General features: G+C 40.2%; 3 protein-coding genes and 1 long non-coding RNA gene across 8 annotated transcripts; 1 reads left to right on the top strand and 3 right to left on the bottom strand.

The window, feature by feature from the left end:
- Window positions 1-69: 69 nt before the first annotated feature.
- On the bottom strand, window positions 70-9,477 carry wipf3 (WAS/WASL interacting protein family member 3). Of its 2 annotated transcripts, XM_067611281.1 has the most exons (9): window positions 9,162-9,477; window positions 7,333-7,846; window positions 6,659-6,753; window positions 5,168-5,303; window positions 3,637-3,798; window positions 2,841-3,542; window positions 1,528-1,662; window positions 1,136-1,237; window positions 70-1,057 (listed from the first exon to the last, which is right to left on the bottom strand). In XM_067611281.1, exons 3-9 carry the CDS (start codon window positions 6,734-6,736, stop codon window positions 1,017-1,019), a joined length of 1,356 nt encoding a protein of 451 aa, XP_067467382.1. In that variant the 5' UTR covers window positions 6,737-6,753; window positions 7,333-7,846; window positions 9,162-9,477; the 3' UTR covers window positions 70-1,016. The 2 variants fall into 2 exon arrangements, with proteins under 2 accessions (XP_067467382.1, XP_067467381.1); XM_067611280.1 differs by lacking the exon at window positions 7,333-7,846.
- Window positions 9,478-10,326: 849 nt separating this feature from the next.
- LOC137198227 (proline-rich protein 15) lies at window positions 10,327-12,640 on the bottom strand. Its single transcript, XM_067611916.1, has 2 exons — window positions 12,240-12,640; window positions 10,327-11,732 (listed from the first exon to the last, which is right to left on the bottom strand). Exon 2 carries the CDS (start codon window positions 11,710-11,712, stop codon window positions 11,320-11,322), a length of 393 nt encoding a protein of 130 aa, XP_067468017.1. The 5' UTR covers window positions 11,713-11,732; window positions 12,240-12,640; the 3' UTR covers window positions 10,327-11,319.
- A 1,727-nt stretch (window positions 12,641-14,367) lies between these two features.
- LOC137197826 (uncharacterized) lies at window positions 14,368-20,175 on the bottom strand. Of its 4 annotated transcripts, none has more exons than XR_010931511.1 (6): window positions 19,391-20,175; window positions 18,914-18,959; window positions 18,473-18,560; window positions 15,535-15,755; window positions 14,952-15,077; window positions 14,368-14,802 (listed from the first exon to the last, which is right to left on the bottom strand). It is a non-coding gene; the product is annotated as an uncharacterized lncRNA (long non-coding RNA). The 4 variants fall into 4 exon arrangements; XR_010931513.1 differs by lacking the exon at window positions 19,391-20,175 and having other exon boundaries at window positions 15,535-15,562; window positions 15,601-15,755; window positions 18,914-19,018; XR_010931512.1 differs by lacking the exon at window positions 18,914-18,959.
- On the top strand, window positions 18,956-27,005 carry oxnad1 (oxidoreductase NAD-binding domain containing 1). Its single transcript, XM_067611274.1, has 8 exons — window positions 18,956-19,094; window positions 20,182-20,294; window positions 20,880-20,946; window positions 21,054-21,157; window positions 23,017-23,158; window positions 24,679-24,924; window positions 25,084-25,192; window positions 25,401-27,005. The coding sequence occupies exons 2-8, from the start codon at window positions 20,188-20,190 to the stop codon at window positions 25,556-25,558; spliced, it is 933 nt and encodes a 310-aa protein (XP_067467375.1). The 5' UTR covers window positions 18,956-19,094; window positions 20,182-20,187; the 3' UTR covers window positions 25,559-27,005.
- Window positions 27,006-27,014: the final 9 nt, after the last annotated feature.

The following is a 27,014-nucleotide window of genomic DNA, read 5'->3' as shown; positions in this document are numbered from 1 at the left end:
TTGGTGGTTGCACCTTGCAATATTTTACACATTGAACCAGCAGGTGGCACTGTCTTTACAGGTGTTAGGAGAGAGGAAACAGTATACCTCATTAATTATCAATTTAGAAAAGACACAAATGCATTCCCATAATCCTCATAATGTCAGTGATCTTCATGTTGCATTTCTGTTACACTTTTATAGATTCTTGTAAAATAATCACATAAACACAGGAGAGGAATACAGTATGTATATGGATTTATGAAACCCTGAGGGTTGTATGCTGTGTAAGTAAATACTTAACAAGAGTTCACCTGCAAATTTCTTAGGTTTAAACTGAAGATGAGGCTTACTTGTTGCAAACCAGCCAAACAACAACATCTTGCGAGTGTTGGCCATATAGAATCCCAAAACAGAGGAAAACAGACACAACTTCTTGCAAGGATAGTCTCGCTCAAGCACTGAAGCATTAATTTAAAAAGGTAGCATTATTGGAAAATATCAAACATTTATACAGATTGTTAAGGAGTATCTCCTTGTTCAGGGGAGGAAAATTGCTTTACCAGCCATAATCTGTGTTTAAGAATGTTTCTGAGTTATATCAGGACTTTAAAAGTGCTTCTACACTGTATAGAAATACTGAAGCTGTTACAAACTGTGTCAAGAGTCATGTTAAATATAGCTACTGGAAGACACTGTCCCTGGAGTGTGCATGTGTGTGTGTGTGTGTGGAGAGACTGTATGTAGTTTATGAGTAGGGAGAGCCCTCCTCTCACACACATTCAAAACATTCCACACTGGAAAAGATCAGAGGTCACATTGTCAGTATAAGGCGGGACACAGTTTGACACTCACATGTACGCACAAACACACACACAAACACACACACACACACACACACACACAGCCTGCATCCAAACTAAACAAAGTCCTTGGCTGTCGTTGTATTGTCATTAACCTCCCATCTTCATATCCAGAGAAGAGGAGGAGGAAGATTGAAGTGCTTGATGAGTGTGGGAACAGGGCAAGGCTCTGACTCATCGGAGGTGTGTCCTGATCCCAGGTGGTTTGGGGTTCACTGTAATAAGAGAGAGGAAAGATGAAGAAAAAGACAACCCAGTAGATGAGACTAGCAAATGTACTGAGCTGCTACTACCTCTGTTTTCTTTGCTGGGGTAGATCCGAGGGAAAGGCTTGAATTCATCGGGAGGGGGTAAGTCTTCTACAGGGTGGAACTGGAACTTGGATTCAAAGTCGTCTGCAGGGTTAGAGCGAAGATGAAGATTAGAGGCTGGCATTTTCTCCTCATTTTCAAATGATAAATGTTACTCAAGGTGTTCCTCTCCTCTCCAGGTAGAACAGCTTTCATCAACAGCCCCAAACTGTCTTTCCTTCACCCTTACAAACATATTCTACCATCACAGGGGTGTTGGAAAGACACTAAAGTGTACTAATAATGATCTAGATACTTATTTTTCCTGCTGCTGTTTGCTGGTCTTCATGTCATCTGAATAACTAAATTACTTTATTGTAAAAAGTCAGTCTCACCCAGACTGTGCAGGTGTCCATTCCTGAGACTGGATGGGGGCAGTGGAGGGGGTGGAGGGGGAGGAATGCGGCTGGACAGCTCGGTGGTGGGGGAGCGTGCCGGAGGAGCTGGAGGAGGAGCCAGACGACCAACACCTGTTAACACAGGAGACAAGACAACCTGTCAGTTATCAGCAATATGATCGTCAACATGAAAAATAGATCTAAATCTGATATGCTGGTGTCTAATCCCAACTGAGACTGCCAAGCCACACTCACACTTTTTTTCCACAAGTGTTGATTTGGATACATTGCTAAAAAACTAGAGGGTTTCACAACACATGCTTTCTTTAATGACTAGCTGTAGCAGATGCCACAGTTTTAAACCACTACTTGTTTGAAAGTTTCAGTCACATAAAGAGCTAGCAGCAGAGCCAGCAATTACTACATATCTTTCTACTACTGTTTTTTTCGTTGTTTATCTCTGGGCAACTGTGGCTCAGAGGTAGAGCAGGTTGTCCACCAATCGGAAGATCAGCAGTTTGATTCCCAGCTCCTCCATGTTGAAGTGGATACTGAAGCAAGATACTGAACCCCAAATTGCTCCCGAAGGCTGTGCCAAGGGTATGTGTGTGAATGCATTAGATAGTCCTCCTGATGAGCAGGTTGGCACTTTGCATGGCAGCCCCTACCATCAGTGTATGATTGTGTGGGTGAATGTTGGCATGCAGTGTAAAGTGCTTTGTGGTTGGAAGACTATAAAGGCATTATATGAGTGTAGTCCATTTACATAGTACTATGTGTGACGTCTTTATCAAATTTTCTATAATTAGTAATGTAAGACAACATGCACAATGATTATACTGTGTCATAAACAAACCATGCTATTTGTACATTTTTACAACATGTATGTTTACAATAGATTATTTAAAATTATGCTGTTGTTAGAAACGCTCAGATGAGTGAGCTGAAAACAATGTCTACATCACATCCCGTCCTCTGCAAAGTTTCTTTCCAGTTTAAGCCAGACTATATTTTAGTTTAATGTCCCTGAGCTCTGTCCAGCTCATGATGAGATGAAAAAACATCATCTATTGATTTGAAATGAGCCATCTCTCTTGTCCTTGTATTTTTTGCGTCATCCCTGTCTCCATCTTACTGCTGATGGCTGTGCATTGTGTTTGAAGGTGAAAATCCTTTGGAGGCCTTGGAAAGGTCTCTCCATTCTGCCAAAAATATGACAGGAAGTTCTTTTGGTTGCAGCCTCTCTCTTTTTACCAGAATGAATAATGCAGATTGATGAAATAAGAGGAACAGTTTTGGTGTTCACCTACCTGCACTTCTGGGCACAGCAGGTGGCCGCCGGGTGGGGGCGTTCCAGGGGTATGAGGGTGGCAGAGAGCGCATGGTTGGGGAGGGCACTGGGGCCAACTTGGGCGGAGGAGGGGGGAGGGTGGTTGGGCCGCTGGGGGTGAAAGAAGCAGGTAGAGGGGGAGGAGGAGGCGGGGGAGGAGGTCCAATAGGGCTGTCCCGCAGGATGGGGAACCTAGAAGGTTCAGAGTGGACTGGGGAGGGGAGTGGAGGGTAGAAGCAACCCGAGGAACGGTCCCCTGGGACACAGGAGGGAGATATGTGAGGTGGAGGAGGAGGAGGAGGAGTAGAGGGCTGGGAGATGGAGGTGTGGTGGGGGTGCTGGATGGGGAGCCAGGTGGGCTTTGTGACCATGGATGGAGGCGGAGGGGGAGGGCAGGACGGGAGAGGTGGAGGCTTGTTGGCAGGCCGGTCCTGGAAGGCTTGAGGTGGGGGAGGTGGGGGAGGACCAGAGGGAGGGGCAGGTGGAGGCGGAGGGGGAGGGGAAGCAGGGAAAGAAGGTGGGTGCCTGCTGCTGTGAGAGGGGGAGGGAGGGGCAGAGGACGAGGGAGCGAGCGGACGGTAGGCGACGCTTTCTCGCTCCGTCGTCCTGTGAGGCTCAGAGTCTGCTGATATGGGCGGGTTCCACAGCGGCTTCAGGGAGGCTGAGGAGCTCGAACGCGTCACTTCAACACACAGAAGAGGAGAGAAAAATTCAGAAAAGACCACAAAATAGACACAAAATACAGAAATCTAGTAAGATCTTAAGAATTTACCAACCTGGGGTCTTGCCTGATAAGTCTCTTTGACCTATAGGCTTCAGAGTGGGAAACCCTCCAGCAAAGAGCCCACCCAAAGAGGGTCCCACAGGTGCCATCCCTCCTGATGAGCCCTGAGAAGCACCAACACTGCTGGACACATCTCCAGTGCTAGCCTTGATGTCTGGGGAACAACACACATACACACACACACATTACAAGTGAGCTTTAATTTCAAGGATGTCAGTGGCCATTTAGTCAAAATTACAAAGTCAGGTGTTAGCTTTCATTTTCGTGAGAATGTTGTTCTTTAAAGGCTTTAGAAGCACAGTTTCAGGCCGGAACATGAATACATTTTGCACCACCCAAATTACCTGAGCTCCCGGAGGGCCAACTACACACCTTTTCACAAAAGAGAGAAGACTATTCCAACTGGCATGGATCCATACATGTAACCGACATTGCCACTTATAACTACTAGCCAATGGGCACATTGGTTAAGTTAACCTTCACATACTGTTCATATTCAGACCCTTCACAGTATCCCTCATAATTATTCTCCATACCAAATTTCTGCACAACAAATCATTCATGAATACCTTATCAGCCACAGATAAATGTGTGATTAATGAGAATAGAGAGAGTTTATTAGCTTTTACGTTTTTGTTTATGGAGAACAAATATTTACAATCACACTATATAATGGTCCTATGTTACATAAAACAGGGGAACATAAGTTCAATGAAGTATAGTAAATGTGAAGAATGCAACAAATGTGTGTCAGCTGCACACAAATGTTTTTAAAAATTGAAACATTTTTGTATATTCAAGGTCACATTAGGAGAAGTCATCAAATTTCAAGCTAAAATAAAAAAAGTATTTAGGGTGTTTTTACTGCTCTCAAATAAATAAATGGGTAAAATCTGACCCTGAACAGTATATAAGGGTTAATTCATTGACTAACTGAACATACCCTTAATATTTTCTATCATACCCTGGCACCCAATATGTCCTATATGAGGTGGTTTTTGATTGAAACTCATACAAAGCCTTTTACCATTACAGACACTATAGTGTGATTCAAATGTTTGTGACTGAATACATAAAACATAATAAAATATGTGAACGTCTGTTAAATCATTTAAAAGCAAATCAGCATATTGTATAATTTTGCAGTCTTTTTTGTTCAGTGTAGTATGGATACAATGTGTGTCTTGGCTATTGTGTATACAGTGGTTTCCTATACTGCTTGCATCCTTATCTGCTATAGGGCATTACTTCCTGAAGTGTGCTCTTGGTGTGTAAACGTGTGTATGTGTGTCTATGCTCAAATATAGCCCAGAGAGAAACAACACACTTCCATTGAACTACACAACTTAAGACTGTCTCTCCCCTCTTGTTTTTCTCCCTCTTCCCTCAATTTCTTTCCTCCTTTACACATTATTGAATCTCCCTTCCCATATTCCTCACTCTGACTAGACGCATTGTCTTGACACAGATTGAGCATGTCTGTGTCTGTGTGCTTGTAGGGTGGTGAAGTTTTTTCCTCTTACTATCAACGGCGGGGGCACTGCGGTCGTTGACATGAGTGACTTTCCTGAGCCTGGTTCCTTTCTGGATGTCGGACAACAGGGCATTTCTTCCACCTCCTCCTCCACCAGACTGGAGCTTAGGAGGTTCCAATGGACACTGCCACACACAGAGTAGAACAGCACTTTTAAAAAATGTTGACCAGTGTTTTCACAATAGAATATATTATTTCATCTAGACTGTCCACCACAGCACAATCATTACCCCTCATTTTCAGTTTTAGAAAACATTAATTGATTAATCGATTAATTGACAGAAAATTAATCACCAACTATTTTGATAATAAATATCTGTTATAAAGCAAAAATGTATTTATGTAATTGCAGTAACATTTGCTGACTCCAGCTTCTCGAGTGTAATGAAATGCTGCTTTTCTTCATCTTGTATCACTGGAAATTGAATACTTTTGAGTTTTTGTACTGTTGGTCAGACAAATCAAGCTATTTGATATTGTGCTGCACGCTAAAAATTACTGTGATAGAGCAGGTCTAGACAGCGGCAAGGAAAAACTCCCCTTTAACAGAGAAACCTCGAGCAGAACCAGGCACTAATCGCGCACAACCATTTGTACAACTAACCACAGATTTGTGACATTTTTAAGGTAAAACTTGAGCTTGTTGCGTCGAACACTGGGTCAGAATATCCATATAGTAGTTTGGTTACATAACCGAACACTGATATAAAAATAACACTCATGCTGAGTCAAAACAAGCCATTGGTAAAGTTAATCCAGTGCTGCGTTGGCAGCATATATTTACTCAAATGGGTCCAGTTTCAACAGTCAATCTTAGTGTGTGATTATTTTTCAATATTTTCTGATATTTTATAGAGTGTACAATTCAATGATTAATTTAACAAATCAACATATTAATTGCTCACGAAAATAATCCTTAGATGCTGCCCTACTAAATATATATATATTTTAAAGATTTATGGTTGAATTTTACAAAACAAGTCACCTCACCTCCACCTCAGCTCTTTTAATAAACAAGGATACAAACAACAAAAGCAAGAAGATGCAGTGGAAGCATAAGGCTAATGGATATGAGACAAAGAAAGGGATGTAAGGGGAAAAGAAACAGAAGGTTAGAATAAACCCTTTAGTTATATAGACAAATTCACAGGAACCTTATTGTTTCATTCACATCCACTTTAAGAAGCCCTGTGACTTTAGAAACTAGTTAACTCTGCAGTGTGGAGGAGGCAACTCATTTAACATGAGGACACTGTGCGACTGCAGTGGAAACATAACACTCTTGTGCCACTGAGAGTCTGCTGTCTGCCCTACTGTGTGTACGTGCGTGTGTGTGTGTGTGCACTACCTCGATCAATAATGCAAACAACCTCCAGGTGTTTGGTTGATGGTCAGTGAGAAGAACACAAGCAAGTGTTTGCAATATTGTATGAGCGAGAGTTGGAGACAGAATTAGAGAAGAGCATACAGTCTTTGGTACCTGTGGCAGGGCAGCGCTGGGTGGTGGTGGGGGAGGGAGCCCTGGGGGAGGCGGAGGGGGAGGAGGTGGGACTGGCATGCCTAGGCCTCAGATACCTGTAGAAGACAATGCACACACTATAACACAGTCGCCATCCTTTTAATGCACTGCGGCCACTGACCAACTTCTTCTTCGTTTGTTTTTGTTTTTTTCTTCCTCCATGTCAGAAGCTGCCACTGTTTAAAGAGGCGCATTCAATGACCTCTTTCCCTCTTCCCTGGACAGGAAGAGCTTTCACCACCGTGCAGCACAAAACAGGAAACAGCAAGCGCTCCATCCTCTCTAGAGAAATCTGAAACATCCCCCACCCCACCCCCTGTCCTCCTCGTCTTCCCACAATGCCCTGTGGCAGGGACTTGGGAAAAGAACAATGGTGAGTGTTGTGTGAAAAGTAATAGACCCCTATCCTTCAGTCCCTCAATGACCAAAGGCCTTTACTGAAGTTATGTCCTAACTGGATGAGAAACACATTAAGGAAACTCCACAGGAAAATGCTACAGCGTGCACACACATTGTTCTTTTTTTCTGATTATACTGAACATATAAGTTACATGTTGTGATTCTGTTGACAACAGCAAAGTGGCAAAGTACTCAGAATGTTGAAACAAAGTGAAAAAGCACCAGTGTCCACTAACATTTTTCCAAGAACAGCTCATGTCCAGGATTATGTCTCCACGCTTCAATCTCCTTCATTGTTGTAAGCAACTTGGCTGATATGATCCACAGAAACAGTCACTGAGACCTCCACCCAACTTGACATCATAAATTCTTGAAGAGCTGTCTTCCATGTCTGTGAGGGACTGAAAACAGCCTGAGGTTTGTGCGCATTCAGTCCTCTGTGGAATTTGCACATGCTCCTCCTTAGCAATTTAATAAAACACAGAACAGAACCTGTTTTTGTTGAATCTCTATGTATCTCATGCTTCATGCTTCCCCTCTATGCAGCTGGCAGACTGTCCACCATGGCTATTTCTATCTTCATATCTGTGTCAAGCATCTCTGTGACACTGCCAGTGTAGATCGTTCAAGGGGGGCAAAGTTGGCCACTGGTTAGCTGAGCTCTAGCAGAGCAGGTGGGAAGCAGAGTGGTAATGCACCTTTCGCACCAGTTGTTTGTTCTCCTTTGACCTGTAGAACATGTTGTTCCTCCTGAAGCAAAGAAGATTTTATGTGACACAGACAACCAGCTGGAACTGGCAGCTGCTGCAGCCAGAACAAGTGATTCACACACTTTTTTATGTCAAAGAGATACATAAAGATTGCATAAGACCAAAGAGCCCCGGTTGAGGTTGTGTTCTCATCGGGGACTCTGTGACTTGGGGTTACTGAAACTTCAGCGGAGAGGGTGTAACTTTTATTACCTATTGTTCTATTCTGGAGACCCCAGTCCCTCTTCAACAGCTCAAAAAATCATACTTAACTTTGTTTTATCACCTCAATATTTCATGACCTTACCTAATTTTTTGGGAATTTCATCTAAACATGACTTCAAACTAATAACATGTTGCAGATATCTGCTACAGAAAATGACCTGCTTTTGGGATCTCCCTAACTGTACATGGTACATGATTAAATACAATAGATTTTCATATACTCTATATCTATGACTGTTGTTGACAGTATTTTTTAAGCAGTATTACACATCCCAAATAAGTCTATTTGGATATCTGTTATTAGAATTTTACAGTGTAACATAATATTTATAACCTCTGAGACCAAAAATAATAAGTAACCTCACTATGTACACTATATATTTCTTTGTCTGTGAATGAGTTTTGTCAAATAAAGGGTTTGTTCATGCATAATATAGACAACATTAAATAGTTCGTTATTTGGTGTAATAATAACGCTTTATGTCCATTTCCATATTCTGTCATATTCATCAAATGTGCAAGCTCAGGTTAACTTGACGAAAAAAACTATGTAAAGGAAAACATTGTTTAATGCAACCATTACTATTAATTTTACACTTTCAGCAGTGGGGTCTGTGGGACCCCAAACACTGAAGAATTAAAGCCGATGCAAACAAAACAAAAAACAATCACTCTTGTATATTTCTCTCTGTTAGGTGTGCACAAAACATATACTAAAATGAACGTTATTATTCTCCTGGCATGGCTGTTTGTTTGTTTGACCCCACTAAAGACTAACTGTGAAAAACCAGAAATGAGATACTGTATTATTTTTGTCCTTTAAAGTAGACTATGGGGACAAAACTCCACCTTGATACCCATCCACTACAACAGAAAAGCTGTGAAACAAGACCCAGGTACACTTGATGCGCCATGGTGCCCGAACAAACAAATTCATCAGCTGTTAACAGCCCTCGTTGAAGGCTGTCTTATTTTTACGTGTTTCATGGCACAGTTTTGTAGCAATAAGGACAACCACCTGTCACATACACGTGTCTATTAATTAAATTACGATTAAAAGCAGTGAATTAGCCCATAGTAGTTTGTCTTACCTTCAGAAAGTAACGAAAATCCACCTGTTTGCAAGGAAAGCCTTAGTGAGAAGGAGCGCAGTAAACCGGGCTCATAGTGCGCTCCTCATAGCGGAGCAAGTTATTTTTAGTCAAATGGGGAAACCACTTCAACACTTCAACACATTAAGCTCCTGTAAACACATGCAGTGACCTCCAGAAAGTCTCACTTTTACTTCATAATTGTGTCCATATAGGAGAGGCTGCAAACATGTAACTGTGGTCTCTTGCACAATGGTCTCTTTATGGTTCTGGTTGTTTATGGTTTATTTTCCTGAGAGCGCACTGCAGGAGGCGAGCAGCTCAAGGCCACACCTTACCGCCCCACACTCAACCCGGGGGCCAATGGAGAGAGAGAGAGTGGGAGGACACTTGGCTCGTCATCCCCTCAAGTCACACTGAAGTTGCCAAGAAACTTTCTCTTACCTTAAATTACACCTGTGGAGTAAATTAAGAATTATGCATGCATGAAAACTGCTGCTGGCGTCTGCGCAGTAACTCCATTGATTGATTTTTCAACTCAGTTTAATTTAGTTCTACTCAATTTTAATTTCAGGCTGTATGATTTTAGCACATTATCGCCCCCTCGTGTTCAAAATATAACATTACAAGTCATTATCCAAAGAACCTACTATCTGTTTCACTTAATGCATTATAATTAACGAGCTGCTGATAGATAACTGTATGACATTAATGTTTCAAATTTGAATCAGTCGTAACCCTGTTGTAAAACATGAATGCTGGAGGCACACACTCACACACACACCTCAAACTTTTAACAGTGACAGAGGAATGCAGTGACACAGGCGTGCTCCTCCCAGTATAATTTAGGCCTGGGTTTGACACGCGCTGCAGACACTTTATAAATAGCACTAATTCGTCGTAACTGCCTTTTTTTAGACAATGTGATAATCACACAATAGGCCCACTTTCCAGTTCAGCGATAACCACGCACCAACACAGCTGCCGGGAGGATTGACAGGAGTCTGTGGCATTTTTGTTTCATGTGTTAATTCAATTCATGTGAATTTTTAAAAATGTTTTAACTGTGAAATGTCTCATTTTTCTGTAAATTTCCTCCATGGCATATCGCTTTGGAGAGTAGGTTGTGATTGGGTAAGGTTATAAAACACACTCATGTACTCAATTGCAGCAGTTATCAGATTTATTTCTCAGATTTTTGCCTTCATTTAAGTATTCACAGGTGAGCCAAAAATACAGTAGTCCTACATACTGCTCAAACTACATTAGAGACCAGATCAGACTTCCATAGCATATCTTGGCCATATCTCATCAGCTGGATATGTTATCCTCTTACCTCAATATCAGTAGCTTTGTTTAGGACCTATTATGTTGTATAAAATATCCTTCATACAAATTATTTGTGCGTTTAGCCAGCAAGTGTTTACTCCTTCTCATCATAAGTACATTTGTATATCTGACTAAAAGCTGCTCACAATTATTATTTAATGTCTTCCAGTATAGCAGATTTTCCCCTCACACATAATATTAAATTATTTACACCTTCATAAACATCCTTCTAATAATCCTTTAGAATCAATATTTTTGTAAAAGCATTTGTAAAAAGGAGCATCCTTCATTCAAATATATATTAATCTTATTACAGAAATCATGTTAATATCTTATGAACAATATTTTCCTGAAGCATATCACACCTTCTCTTAAGTATTCTGAGGAATGTGCACTTGTTTTTGGGATCGTAGGTCACTTTATGAAAGAGGGAAACTGTGGTGCAGTAACCTCATTTTGGGGCTCTGAAGTGCTCACTACATTACTACTTGATCTTTTCTTTTGGGCATTTTTTGTAGGATATTGTTGGCAAAATGGCTCAATAACCATCACATGGAATAAATAAATATTCCATTTTTAAAGTCACTTATTGTTTCTGTGGCCTTCAGGCACAAGTCCATCAACAAATGTCCAAATTTTCCAATATTTTTTGTCTTATTTAAACAGCTGCATCGCAGGTTTACCACATAACCTCATTCCTGCAGTATTGGGCTAAAAGTTGAATGCTCCTTGTCATCTTCATCATCACCAACATACAGCAGACCTCTTGATATGCCTCAAGAGAATCAAGCATCTTCATGTAACAGGCATCTTCATATACTCCTCACCATCACCGACTGTCCTCTTTCCCCGCTGCCACATTCTCTGTGTCTTTCTCCTCTATAGGAAGGCTCGAACGCACCTTCCTCTTCTCTTTAAATCGACCTGAGCGTGACACCTTCATGTTTCTGCGACACGTCTGTTCGTTGAAGACCGACTCCAGGTGGGAGTCGTCGTAGGTCTCATCACTGAGGAGGCTGGAGCTCTTGTTGGACTCTTGTGGAGACAGGGACTGGTCACCAGTGGTCTTGGAGGATGCTTCTGAGGGGTCTTTTGGCCTCTCAGGACGTTGTGCAAAAGGGTCAAAGTCTGCGCCAAAAGGGTTGGTTGAACCTGTGTCCTTTGAGCCTCCAGTCTTCCTCTTTGGCAAGAATGCCTTCCACCATGGGGTCCTTTCTGTCATCTTTGGACTGGGGGAGGGAGCTGGAAGAGGGTACAAATGTCAGAATTCAGCTGTAGTTAAGATGTTGTACTCCAATATTATTATAACAGATGTAATTTCATCTGTGAGGTCATTTTACCAGCTGTCTAAGTGCTTTGAACAGGGTTCCTTAATGTTCTACATTCCAATTTATGGTAAAAACATAAAAATATTCCTTTAAAAATGTCTGCATTACTGTCATAAAATACGACTCTGCAACAACATAGTCCTAGTATCACAAATCATCACAAATCCTATTTTCTATTTGAATATCATGATCTGCCCTCTCTAAATTTGAATGTGCTTTGATTGTGATTGAATTCACCTCTCTGATAACCATTTTTCCACTGGTGAGACAGCTTCTCACCAACTAATTCTGTGAATAACCAGTGCAACCATGTTTACCTTCGCTGTAAAACTGGTTGAATGAGTCGTGAGAACCAAAGACCAAACCAAAGCAGTGATTCATGGGTGAACAATGCGCCAAAAAGGCTCTCTTGATCTCTTACCTGAGACAGAACAGGTGGCGAGGACACTAATAACGACCCAAACCAAGAGTAGATGATAAACTCTTGACTGTGCAGAGATATGAACCCACAGGACGGATCAGTGTCTTCTCCTTCAGTGGTGGAGCACTTGCAACAACTGTGACAGCAATCCTTCAAAGGGTCAGAGCAGTATCCATTTTACGCACGGGCAGGCTGTCCTGTCTCCTCACATCTCCCACCTCTAAAAAGTTTAATTTTTCCTCTGCCCCTCCTGACAAATATCTTGACTCTTCTTCAGCTATTCTCCAGAAACGTACGAATGCACAGACACATTTATAAGGAGAGGCTTTCGTCTACTGAACCAGCAGGTTTCCGCCTCCGAAACTCTCATCTCGAAGCACCTGTGCGCACTCTTGATTGGATGAAACCTCAGAGTCCGTCACGTGAGCGCTGCTCAGGTGAATCCACTGCAAACGGTAGGTGGGGCTTGTGGTTGCTTGGCAACATACCCCATGGGACCGTACACCTCTTCAGTGACAGATTAAAAAGAGAGTCCATTGTATCGGTGAGACCCAACCCATCCCAGGGAACCAAATTATGTTCCAATTTTTGGACGCCCATTATTTCAGACGACAATGACATGTGCGCTGTCACGCAAAGGAGAGGAGTGGAAGAGTGACATATTTATTCAGTGGTGTTCATGGTGATAATAGCAACTGACCAAAAAAGTAGCATGCAGTTATGCTCTGAAATGAGTCCCTGTGCTTTAACTATTTGAGGAGGGCGTGCGACAGGAAGAAATCTGGAGTCTCCTGAAATGACATCAACACACTAGACGTGCAATTGTTGCTGTTGTAAGTTCACATTAATTGAGGGGAAGCAGTTTGGCCTGGCGCCAGTTTCACCTGCTGGGGTACTTGTCACATGTGCTCCTTCCGGATGCTTTTGCTTGTCTTCCTACGGTACATTCAAGTCCAACTCTGGTGTCAGTTTCTATGAAGTTTTCCTGCATTTTTTCTGCCCAATTCTCTGACTTTCAGAATGACGCACACACACATAACTGGAGCACATTCACTTATCTATGGCCCAGATAAACTGTGGCTCAGCACATGCTACAGTACAACATCTGCAACCAAATGTATAGGCTACATATATCCAATATACAGACACACCATTGTTTGACAGAATATGATGAGACAATGTATAGCAGGGTTTACATCACCCTTAAGGGCACCACTGTCAAACAAGCTGTAATTTGACTTTATCAACTGGTAACAAATATTTAACTACTTAATATGGTAGTTGTAAACCATGAATAACAAGTTAGAAAGTTAGTAGTCATTACAGTATAAGTTTCTCACTCTACATATACAAATACTAATAAATCCTCCATACATGGTTATTGCAGTAATACACCAAGTCTACAGTTTGTAACAAAGTATATTTACATAGTATATATGTGCTTAAGTACAGTTTTACTTGGAGGTACTTGCACTTTCAGTGTTTCATTTCATGCTACTTAATACTTCAACTCCACTATCTTTAGGAGGTAAATATTGTACTTTTTACTCCATGATGAAACTCATGAAATATGATGAATTGTTATATATAACAGCATATGATGTACTTACAATTAGCTCCATCTGGACCAGCTACAGAGTAAAATGAAACATTCACATTGAGGTATCAGTATCAAATCTACTAATACAATATTTAATAATATGATACTCATAGGCCATTTTTCTGCACAATGAGCACTTTGGCTTTTGACACTTAAAGTACATTTGCTGATTACACTTACATATTTTTACTTAAGTAAAAATTTGCAATGCAAACACACTGTATTGCTACTTTTACTTTTTACTTTTACTTTTAAAGTAAAGGATCTTTTCCAAAAAGTAAGTGGTCCATTGGAGGGGTTTTCCTGAAGAAATACTTATTAATGTCTTATAACTGATCTATAAAACAAAGAGAATTATTTATTCACAATTAAATACAATATATACGATAAAGGGTGCTTTATCAGAAAATGTTACCCAGTTGTGTATGTTTGAATTTGTAAGTGAACAAGTGAGTGAATCAATAAATATATGAATTAGTGAATTAGTGGTAGATTGCATTACAAGATAATTCATATCATATAATGACATAACACAATACAACACTAAACTTTATTGTCCACAGTGAAATTTATCTACAGCTTCATTATTAAAGCATGATATAGAACAATAAAATGTATCAATGTATCAATAAGAAAAATCTCAGTTTAAAAGTACGAACAGTCTTAAGCTACAATTCATTCTTACTTGTTTGCAAGAAATTGCTGAACTACAGCAAAAGTTTCCATCTCCACTCCACTTCTTTGAATTCAGATAGGCTACATTATTCACATTAGTGATTAAAATCCATCACAAAAGATCTTTTTTTCTATCTTTTGTGCAGAGGCCAAGTTTCGGAGTGCATTGGATCCTCGTCATTCCTAGATGTTATGCTTAGTAAAGCTGTTTCTCTCTGTGTGCCTTTGGAATCCCAGGCCACATGGTTTCTGTGTGGGTCGGTGCCAACAGAGACGACTCAGTCTGGGCTGAGAAACAGAAACAGAAAGAGGAGGGAGGAATCAGAGAATGCCTGCTATCTTGCCCCCCCATGGTTACAGTGAAAGTTATTGTGGCAACAGGAAAGTGTGTCATACCTGTCTCTCTCTCTCTCTCTCTCTCTCTCTCTATCTCTCACCTGCTGGCAGCAGTCGGTGGCCTGCATACCTGGGGGACTCCCTCTCCTCCCATCTCCCATCTTAGTCGAAACTCTGCAGAGTCATTTCCTCACTCCACTACACAGTATGTCTGATTGTCTTTCATCCTGCACACGCACACAGGTATAAGATATGAATGGAATGGACTCTCACACACATTCTCACATATGAGATTACATAAATGTAGATGATGCAGATGACCCTACAGAGGAACATTGTAGGGGTGAAACTAATGATTATTTTCATTATCAATGAATCTGTTGATTATTTTTCTGATTAATAGATGAATTGTTTACTTTTTGAAAAAGATGTTGAAAAATGTTCATCACAGTCTCCTATAACTCAAGATGATGTCTCTACATTGCCTGGTTTCTCCAGCCAACACCACAAAACCCAAATATATTCCATTTGCTGTAATAAAAACAGCAAATCGTCACATTTTAGGAGCTGGAACCACCAAATATTTGCCATTTGTGTGTAATAAATTATTTAAACTTTAACAAAATTGTCAGTGAACTAAAAAGGCTTATCATTTTGACACTGCCTCATTCCCTACTCACTCACATCTCAACCTGATGCAGCTTCTTCTGGTCTTAACAGCATCATGATTAAAGGATTTTCACTAATTACATAACTCCTCAGTTTTGCTCTGCCTCTCCAACTCTCTGTGACCAGATGCGCCATTCTCATGTGATCTCACGGATCTTTTATCTCTGTCCCATATCTCCTAATCTGTCTTCCTCTCTGCAGACCGCAGGCATTCTCACTGAAAGGTGATCATTAACCTAAACCAGATCAGATAAAGAAAACATGCATACAGAGATGTACATACACTATAAACATTGCTTTCAGATACAAATGACCTGCTCTGAAATGCTGCAGTTAATATCATATATTTTTTGGCTGCCAAATGTAAAAATATACGTTTCTGGATTTCAATTACTTAAAGATTCATTTTATACCAAAATACATGAAGTAAACTCTAATTTTATTTATTGTATGTAACTGGAATTCCATTATTATCAGCTTGTAATTGATGTCAATAATTGTTTTAAAATTTAAAAAAAAAGTCTGATCATGATCTATTTTTAATTATGTTGATTGATTGATTGATTGATTGATTGATTGATTGATTGATTGATTGATTGATTGATTGGCCTATGCAAGGTCATACCTTGAGACACATTTACAATGGAAGACACACTCCACTCACAACTCATTCAACTGTGCATAAATATTTATGTTGACACAGATGCTCCTGGTTCAAAATACAAGCACCTGTCCACACTTTGTATGTGATGACAGTAATGTGTTTGCATTACACATGTTCTGTGTGTGTATTAGTCCAGTAAGTCATTGTTAAATGATAAACCTGAAGATGTCTTTTTGTCTTCGTGCAGTATTGAACAACAGGTTGAACCAAGGCGTGCTAGCTATGGGAAAGAGGGCAGGAAGGCAGCCAGTTGGACAGGTAGAGTCAGCTAACAAAAACATCTCAAAGGAAGTAAGCGGCTACTGTATCAAAGGATAGCAACCACACACACACACACACAAACACAAACACACACACACAGATCTAGTTTACTGGCCTTCTCAGACAACACAAACCTTACAGGCCCTTTAAACACTCACTACCTCTCAGGTAAAGAAAAGTGTACGTTCTGAGTCACCAATGAGATTTTTATTTGTCTAATAGTAGAGGAAAGCAAGCAAAACAAATAAACAGATGTCTCTTCCAGGCGTTTGGGTGGAGCAGGACAAGCTCTGTTCTTGTAAATGAAACAAGTTTCTATGTATTGCATTGTGCGCTTGTGTTTGATTTGAGGATAGCATTGTTTGGCCGGTTTGCTTCTGTGCTTTTTAAGAGTTATTTATTTTTGGAGTCGGTAATTAAGGCTGAAACTCGCCTGAGCTTCACCTCCAATCAGCACTCCACAAACTAGAGATGAAACCCTGTGGAATGCAGAAAGGAATCTAACAATTACATTTTCTTTGTTTATTTTTTTTGTGTGTCTCCTAATTATTATTCTCAGAAGTGACGGACAGAGACGCACATAAACCTAAACGTGCAACCATGACACACACCTCTACATGCCAAATTTTAAACTAGTTGTATTCAAATTTCAACTTTAATTCACCTAAACTAGACTGTTGTAAGAGTGATGTCCTCCTGGTGAGTATAGGAACACATTCACCAAGACTCCCCCAGTTATGATCATTTTTGTGGACATTTGAAACCCGTTTTTTTTATTTAAATATTTCCACCATCGTGTGTAACTGCAGGCTTTATGTGTCATTGCATTAACCTCAGCTTCCTCACCTAAACTCTCAGACAGCAACTGTAAAGTTCAAACTTTTCAGATTTTTTCATGGTTGCATTACATGGAGTACAAACAAAACACACAATACAATCATAACAAAACAACGGCTTCAATAAGGCACTTAATTTACACATAACTTTTGGCTTATTCAACTACAATAACAAAATTTTTACCTACATTTTTAGAAAAGATTAACCTACATACTTTTCCTTTCACTGCAATATTAATGCAATGATTAAATTTATGACAGAGAACTTATGTCATTCTTTCAGTGAAATAACCAAGTAGCCCTAAATTAGTTTTAACTAAAGAAAACCTGCAGAAGGTTATATACTAAGAACTTCACTACAAGCTCCTGATAAGCTCCACAGCTCTAATATTTGACCAATCTAGCAGTCTGATGAAGCAGCAGGACTGCTGTCATGAAAGCTCTACTTCAAGCCGCACCTCATTACAAAACAAGTATCTTCTGTTATTTGACCAGTAGATGGGGCCAAATTTGTTTCCTGATATCTTTTTTTTTTAACATTTGTTGGTACTGCATATTGTGTCAACACAGGAATGGGGTTAACTGGTGAAAACACTGAGTAAATTTGTCACTGTGACCCCTCTTTATTAATGTGGGAGTGTGTGTCAAAGAAACATATAAACTGTGTATTAGGTTACGTTACATTAACACAACTTGTATTATGATTATTATAAATAATGCATACTGCATATACTGTACATTCATCCCATTCCTCTATTTTTATTAATATTTAATATGTCTTTTATATTTTTATGTTTTATATCTTACATTTTCTTTTATTGTAAATTCTTCTTTTTTATATTATTCAGGATCTCTTAATTTTGTGTATATTTTGTGTAAATTTTTGACTGCTACACACCAAACAACACTAAGTCAAATTCCTCGTATGTAATCTGATTACCTACTGGCAATAAATCTGATTCTGATTCTAATAGCATTTGTAGCAGCTGTACATTGTCCTTAGCAGAATAATCTGATTTACCCACCATATTATCCTATTTAACCCTGGAAGATATCAGAATAAATGTTTAACAGGTGAAGTTATTGAAACAATCATAAAAATCATCTATGTAGCCCCTCAAGATGTTGCAGTTCTCTATTTTGCACCTTCAATCTCAAATAATGGATGGATAGAAAAAAACATTTTACATACCATTTCAAGAGTGTGGCTCCAAAAGCGTGGCTCAGTTGGACCTGGACAAAGATGCCAGTTGAGAGGGTTCTTGTACTTCAGTGCTTCACTGAAACAGACACACTTAATTTTAAAATAAAGGAAAAAGAGCAGTATCATATTATAATATAGTAGTATAGTAATAGCAATATAGCAATTATTATAAGTATTTTATTTGTGATTAGTTATTGAACTGAAATGCCAGTTGAAATGTGGTTGGGATGATCCAGTGACCTCAGTCTTTTTAACCGTGGAATCAAAAAATGTCTCAAGCCCAAAAACTTTGTACACATTTGTCTGGAGGATTCATTTAGGATTTGGGCATTTGAGGGATATTTGGACAGTCATTTGTGGGAAAGTGAGTGAGGTGAATCTGGTCCATACTGCATTGTAGTAGACCTAGAAGCTATTTTGCCAACCTACCAGAGAAGGGCGCTACTGCGATCAATTGGATATGAATCGCCTCACGCTGCAGAAGAAGAAGAAGCCGGCTACAGTAGAGGAACACTACTGTCATGTAATCTAAACGCGATCAAGGTTATACCGAAGATACTGGAGCAAAAACATGAACAGCATTTGACAAAAACAGTGGCACCATATATTGGTAAGAATAATGGTTCAGCAGCTTGTTATTTTCTGAAGTGTTGTGTCTGTCCAATAACTAACCGGAATGTGTTAGCTTGTGAGCTAAACATCAGCCGCATGACGAAAGAGGTCACGCCAAACTCCTTTTAGATAATAATAGTAATACATCTAGTCGGTTTTAGATCAGTAACGGGTTAGAGTCGACCCACTTATTATTCCTTTCATCATTTTCCATTAAAAAACACAATGGTGGGTGGATACGAGTAGTTTAAGTTAAATTATGGCTGTTTTCATGTCGTGTTAGATATGGTTTACCTGACGGGAAGGCAAAGGTGTACTCGATCATTCCGTGAACGGAGTTTGGTTTGCGTTGACAGCGGTTACGTTTTAGCTCAACAAAGGCTCACTGGTCGAACCTCAAGCTTTAAATTTACAGAATATATCAGTCTAAAGAGAAAAAAAGTGAAACTAGTAGTGTCATCGCTCATATTCACATATGCGACGCTCAGCGGAGATGACAGGAAGTCATCGTTTTAGGTCGCTCGACATTTGTGATGAGTGTCGCTCAACAGAAATGAAAGAGTCGCGCGACGTTTTCAGTTTATGCTTCGACGAAAGGTTTCAGTCGTCTCCATAGTAACCAGACGCTATCATCCAGCCGGCTTGTTTCGTTACAATATATCATCCTGACCAGGATTTATTGAGCAAGGAAGTTACACATTATCTAAAGTTACTACAGAAGAGGATTAGGGCCACGTGAAAAATGTGTTTGAGTTCAGAGTTTAAAGTCAGAAGTCTGAGTTCTGACTTTAAACTCAGGACTCAAATACATATTTCACATTTGGCCCATGGATATATGATGTGGCTCTAACCCTCTTCCGTAAATTTCAAACCAGAAGGAAGTTCAGTGAAAACTACAATCTCCATGACGACACACTGCCCAATCACATTGCGCGACAAAATATGACGGTGTCTGCGACATAACAAAATTCTGAAAGGAAAGTGACGAGCAACACTTTTTTTCCCTCAAAAATACGTCATTTCGTGTCGAGCGACCTACCGTAAACCAGATAAATCACTAATACATCCATGATATCCACACACAGGTCACGATGAGCGTCCCCGGCATCCTTGTATCCGCTGCCCGAAGCTTCAGCCTGACGTGTCCGTCCGCCAGTCTGCTCCGCTCCCGCCTGCTGGGAGCCAGCTCGATCAAAAGGTGGGTTTCATTTATTATATACCTGTCTCTCTTTCTTGTGGGGTATTTTCTCTACTGGCTGCTCACTCCTGAGAGGTGGGCAACAAGGGAACTATATTTTGACAATTGTTAGTTCTGCTGCATCTACTTTCCAAGTTTTTTAAGCGTGTTTTACCTTAAAGGATCAGTTCAAAGCTTAAAAATAAGTTCTCTCACTTATCCTTACTGTTACTCACATAGCCACACATAGAGTTCAGGCTTTACTCAACACCCAAATGTATTTTAATAATCATTATTTTTATTCTTTGAATACCACAAACGGACTTGCTTTCACCTCCACTGTATTAGGGAAGCACCAGAAGTGACATCTCAATACTTCACCACATAAAACCAAAACTATCTGCATGGCTATATGCAACTTGGTGTAAGTTTTAATTCGGATGAACTGGCCCTTTAAGTTCGTACAACCTTGCTGACAATAAGGGCAAAGTCCACTCGCCTTTTTCAGTATTTCTTGTCACATAACGCTGCTGTCTCTCTTCTCAAATAGTTGTTCTTGGTGTTCAAGGCAAGTGACAAAAGATATCTCCTTTTTTACTTTTTTAGAAGAAATATGACCTCCAGAAGACAAATGGACCATCTGGAGAGGACAGCGAGCAACAGCAGACAAAATGTAAGTTAATATTTTGTTTCTGGATATATTCGTCTTGACTGTAAGCATTTCCTGTGCAGTATCAAATGCTGATCCAGACAGTTAATCTATTCCTAATCTCCACACAGGCTCTGTATCCTGCCAAAGTATGTGGCATCATAAACGAGTCAGAAACAGTCAAACGCTTGAGAATAGCCGTCCATCCAGACTTCAGCTTCAAAGCAGGACAGTGGTGAGTAGACACATTTTAAGTCTTGTCCCATTCATTAAAGGTTTGCTTTTTTTCCATCGGATTAATCAAAACCTGTTACATTGTGTTGCACAAAGTACTGAGATTTTATTAAACTAACTTCACCATCACAAAAAAAGTGCTGAAAATGCAGTTTGGTGAAATCTACAAACATGTAAGGACAGAAAAAGGCAACAAGACTGTTATGTAATTAAGCCAGTGATTCAGCCTGGCTGTTGATTGTTCACCACCATGTTTTGACATATAATTGTCAGATTGCACTGCTGTAATATAATGACTATACACAGCCTTTCAGAATACGTTGAAAATACACTGGGCACGGTCTTCTCTGTTCTCTCACTGCATTGGATACCATAGTAAAAGAATAAGGTTTTAGTGAACAACTGAAGAATATATATTTGAATGCAGTTTACAGGACTGATGTTGAGCCGTAGTAACAGCAGAGTGAGTAAGTCATGCTTAGACACCAGAAACCTGCCTCTGCTCAGTTTTTCTCAAACTATAAAAGTTCTCGTAGTAGTTTTTCTGGCTTGCAAAAACAAATAGAACTTGCTTTGTTTGTAAGTAATAAGTGGAACTTGCCAAAATATGTCTCTCTTTCCACTTGAGTTTGCTTTAATATCTTTTTGCCTGTAGTGCTTCTTCTTACCACAAGGTGGTGGCATTGTTTGATTTCTCTCACTACAGGCCTGGAGGTTTTCATTTCTTTAAAAACTTTTGACAGTAAACATGAGTTACAGTCTTACTTAATCTATATCTAAAGCAGTTGAAGACAGTGTGCTGTCAAGGGATGTATCAGATGAAACAAAGGAAGGATTTAGTCAAAGCTTCTGAATGATTTAGAGCTTTTTGTTAAATAGTTTTTGGGGACTTAATGAGCTCAAGTGTCCTCATAAGTTTGAGTAGGTGACTGCTGAATGCACAGTGGTTGCATGTATTCTTTTTACTTTTTTTTTTTGACTGATGCACAACATTGGGAAATGTTTTAGCTTTACAGCTGACTCCATGTGACTGTCTGATAACCATAATAGCAAGATAAGTATTTCTTAGAAAAAAGTTCTGCTTTCATCAGAGTCTGTGTCTGTCAGTCAGTGCTGCCAGTGTTAATTGCTCTACCATGCAGCATACAGTACTAACACGAGCCCATACTGTAGGTGGGCGGTGGTGAGATATAAAACTGGCAGCCAGCTGCCCTGCGGTGCCTGATAATGAATGTAAATAGATGGAAATCCTTGAGTTTCAGTGTTTCTGAGAAAAAGGACTGTTTAGTCGTTGGTCTCCAGGTGGGAGAGGAGGAGGAGGAGAAGAAGAAGAAGAAGAAGGAGGTGGGTGGAACATATGTGTGCGTCTCCACAGCAAATCCATATTTATGATGCCTCTGAGGCTTGTGGAGTCAGTGTCTCTCTCTGGTGTAACAGTGGGTCATTGTGTTGGTGGAACATTAGCCCAACTGTTTAGCATTGCTGTTTTCCTCTGGGGGTACTCTGCTCTGCCTGCTGATGGACAGATGCCGCCATGTTGGGTATAAGTTTGGGACGCAACACTTTGAATAAACTAACTAGCAGGCAACTTTCCATCTGGTTTTGTTTTGTTCTGCTTGCTTTCTAGAACAGGCTGCCCTCCTCACTGAGGTCAAGGGGCACTTCTCTGCCCACAATCACACTTTGACCTGGAGTTCAGCATGTTTTTACTCTTGAATTAAGTATTGTTTAAAGATCAGAATAGTCAGCTTTTTTTTCCTAGTCCTCATTGTTACGTTAAAGAGAAGAACTGTCGTGGCTAATGGGGAAACTTCACAGGTTTTAGCCCAAAATAATCTGACAATCATGCTTTGTGTGCAGGGTGGACTTCTTCATTCCTGGTGTAGAGAAGGTGGGAGGTTTCTCCATGTGCTCCAGCCCGGGTTTGCTGCAGAGGGAGGGAGTCATTGAACTGGCTGTCAAATACAGCAAACACCCCCCGGCACATTGGATTCATACCACGGTGAGTGGGACAGTCCCTCGCTGAATGATGTAGATGACATTCTAAGGATGCAATTATGATATGGAAAAACACAACAAGTGGAGCATCAGAGTGTTGAGAAATGATGGTTTTATATAGTCACACCACTGAAAGTGAAAAGTCAGATGATATTTTCACAATCGGAGCCATCATCTATATCATCAAGTCAGCTGATCGACTGCTGGTGGGTTTCAGCTGCCAGGCACCAACTTGGTGTGGCTTCCTCCATCCTTCTCTCTCCCTCTCCCCACAGTCTGCTGCCTTTTTTATTTTTTTTTTTTAGTAAACCTTGTAAGTCCTTTGTTAGTAACTATCAGAACTACTTGGAAGGAAACAATTATCTGATAGGAATCACTGCACCACCTGTATAAGTCGTAGCACTACCGATTTAAACACACAAGTGAAAGCTGAGGAGTTCTGTACAAAAGGTATCAGCTGTTTAATGAAGGAAACATGACTCAGGAATTTAAGTCACAAAAATTTGCGATTTTTACCACAGATTTTTAGTTTTATTTCTTCTTTCTTTGTCCGACACTGCAGAAGTTAAGAAGTTATTATCTGATTGAACATTTAGTGCAACCACTTAAATAATTCCTTTTTTTCATTATTTGCTTCTAGTTTTTGTTGCCTTTATGTCCCTGATGTGTCTGCATCTCTGTGTAATTGCTATTAAGTATTAGTTCAAGTGAACTGACAGTTAGAAACATGTAGTACTTCTGAAACCGAACCATAAAAGTTCATCTAAAAAATTCTGAACTCTTTATACTATGCAAGCCCACATAGAGTAAATAATGCAAAATGTGTAACATTCTGTTTTATCTATCAAGCATGTGCTCCAAAAAGTCTTTTTTTTTGTCAGTATTCTTTTCTATGAGTAGTTGTATGAATATAAAGAATGTTTCCTTCCAGCTCACCTTAACCTCTCTATAGTCTGCGTGTTTGTTTGCAGCTTCTATGTTTGATGATAGGCCCTAATAAATAGCTCTGAGCTACTCCGCTGTGTGTAAATAAGTAACAGAAAGTAGTGTGATGTGCCTAAGTGTTCAGCGACATGCAGCTCTCAGCTCTGGGATCGTTTGATAATCCTTTTGTTTGATATTGTTTACCTCCCTGTGAGCAGGAACGGTGTAGAGACCGTGATAGCCGATTAAGAGTGCGTGCATTATTATGCATACACGCTCTCATATGTGTACAAAAGCAGATGAAGGCATATTTTCTGCTCTTTTTGACTTCAAAAGACATCCTCTGTGCAACTTGTGAAATTGCTTTCACCCATACTGTAACATAGGTATTTTGAGTGTATGCATCCTGATCTAAAAGTGTCTTTTTTGCTATTTCCTGAGGCTAGTCTAAGATGTAGAGTAATTTTCTTTAAATTTATTCCTCATATCTCAGAAAAAGGTGTGTTCCAGCTGCTGATTTACAGGAGTCAAAATGTCAAAGTTACCTGGCTTAATTCAGTTTAATTTTGAATGCTCTCCTCTCCATTTCCCTCCTCTCAGTGTACACTGGGCTCCCACGTGGCCATGCGTGTCGGCGGGGACTTCTTCTTCGACCCGTCGCCCACTGACTCCTCTGTGGATTTGCTGCTGGTGGCTGGCGGTGTAGGGATCAACCCCCTGTACTCTATTTTGTTGCACATGACAGATCTGCTGCATGTCAACCACGCCTCGGGTGGGCGGGACTACAACATAGGCTCCACCCATCTCTGTTACAGCGCTAAGAACACCCAGGAGCTGCTCTTCAAGGTGTGTTCATGTATTATGCTTTTGGAGATAGTTGTGATGGATTTTAGGACACCTGGGGGGGCTTATTTGCTGATTTGTGAGTGTTCACATGAAGGTGTGTGTCAGTATATACGAAGAAACTATTACAAATGTATTACCTCCTACCTTCTGTGTCCCCAGAGGTCCATCATGGAGGCGTGCCAGGAGTTCCCTGACAAGCTGTCCTGTGATTTCCATGTCACGCAACAAAGCACAGATGTAGACTCACACCTCCAGCCATTTATCAAGCGTAAGTAATGCACACGCACTCATACACACATCCACCTTTCTTTGTTAAGCTGAAATGATTGAGTGAATGTCACATTCTACTGCATCTCGTCTTTGTTGATTAATCTGTGTCACCGTGTAGAACAGGCACTATCAAAGCTCCACACCGGCGACTCGGATGCCACAAGGAGGCTTGATTAATCGATTGACTTCCCTTTGTGTCTCCCCAGACGGAAGAATCACGGAGGAACAGTTGAGGGCTCATGTAGACCCACAGAGGACTTTGTGTTACCTGTGCGGGCCACCGCCAATGATTGAAGCAGTTTCAAAAACCCTCATGGAGCTCGGCCTCCCAAAAGACAGAATCATCTTCGAGAAGTGGTGGTAGAAAAACTCCTACAATTCCCAGAGACCTACAGGGTTGTTCTCCTGACTCCTGCTCCTTTTTTTTTTTTTTTTTTTTTTTTTTGGTCTGGGTGTGTTGAGAATGGAAAGAAGCTGAAATATTCCGATGATGTGGACATTGATGTGCGTGCTCAAGTAGTTGCGGGAATTCAACCTCCAATCTGCTGCTGCTGAAACCTGACCTGTGTATGATCTGTGATAGACCGCTGGGACCACCCACTCTTCAGCTAGCAGCTGACTCACAGAGACAGTAGAAATGAGTTTTATTTCTTACAATGAACAACAAAAGACTGGGTAATTATTGACTTTTAGTAAGCCATTGTTCAGCTTGTTGCAATAAATCTGCAACTCCAGTGTCCCCAACATGTGTATGATGGACACATTGACACAGATTCAAGTCCTATCTCATTTCCAGCCTCAACTTGCTTGACTGAGGTGCTACTTAAAACAAAATTAATGGATGATGTTTAGTTATTTTTACCTGAATGTTCATGCATTCACCTTTACAAGCATGTCTTAAAGCTGTAGTTTGACATTATGGGAAAAACTGTTTGCTGAGAGTTAGATGAGAAAATCATGATCACTCTCACATTATTATGTTAAATATGAAACTTCAGCCAGCATCTAGTTAGCTTAGCATTAAAACTGGAAAATCCACCTACCAGCACCTCTAAAGTTCACTAGATACTGTGTTATACACTGAAAAACAAATTTTAATGTTACACCCAATTCTCAGCAAGCAAATGAATAAGTGAATTTCCCAAAATGTGGAACTGTTTCTTTAAAGGCCCTGGGACATGAACAAAATAGCAATCTGTGCCACTATTTTACACTGTACACTATGTTTAAGGACTTATTTTCTTATATCAAAATACCTCTAATTTGATGAAATGTTTTATTAGAAGTGTTATACCATATATATAATTGGTGGTACCACTATTTATTTGCAGAAATTTGCTATTTATTTGCAGAACGTAAGATTTTAGAGTTGGTTAGAGTTATGAGCGATGCTTTTCTACAGTTTACTCGAATAATTTGACACTATTGAGTGCATTTTTGGAGTCAAAAATTTAAATCACCCACATATTGGCCAATGTCCCCGTTTTACTCACTTACACTGTTAGAAGCATACACAGTGCCCATCTCACACTTTCCCTCAATCACACATGTTCACATACCCATAAACGCTTTCTCATCCCGGGGTGGAGCGAATATCCCATGGTGCACTGTAATGGAACCTCCAGGTGGTCTCTGATTGGCTTGGATCACCGAACATCCCTTGGAGATGGTTGCAGGCTTCTTGCCGTCGTCTCTCAGCGGGGGATATGCTGTTGACTCATTTGAGTTGTTTCCGCCTTTCTTCCTCATATGAGGAAAACTGTTTATGCTGGTAACGTGAGATTTAAAGGAAATAAAGGAAATTGAGTCAATTTGTTTTT

Source organism: Thunnus thynnus, chromosome 15 (assembly GCF_963924715.1).
Source record: "Thunnus thynnus chromosome 15, fThuThy2.1, whole genome shotgun sequence".
Lineage (NCBI taxonomy): Eukaryota > Metazoa > Chordata > Actinopteri > Scombriformes > Scombridae > Thunnus > Thunnus thynnus.
This window is presented reverse-complemented; position numbering and strand designations above follow the sequence as displayed.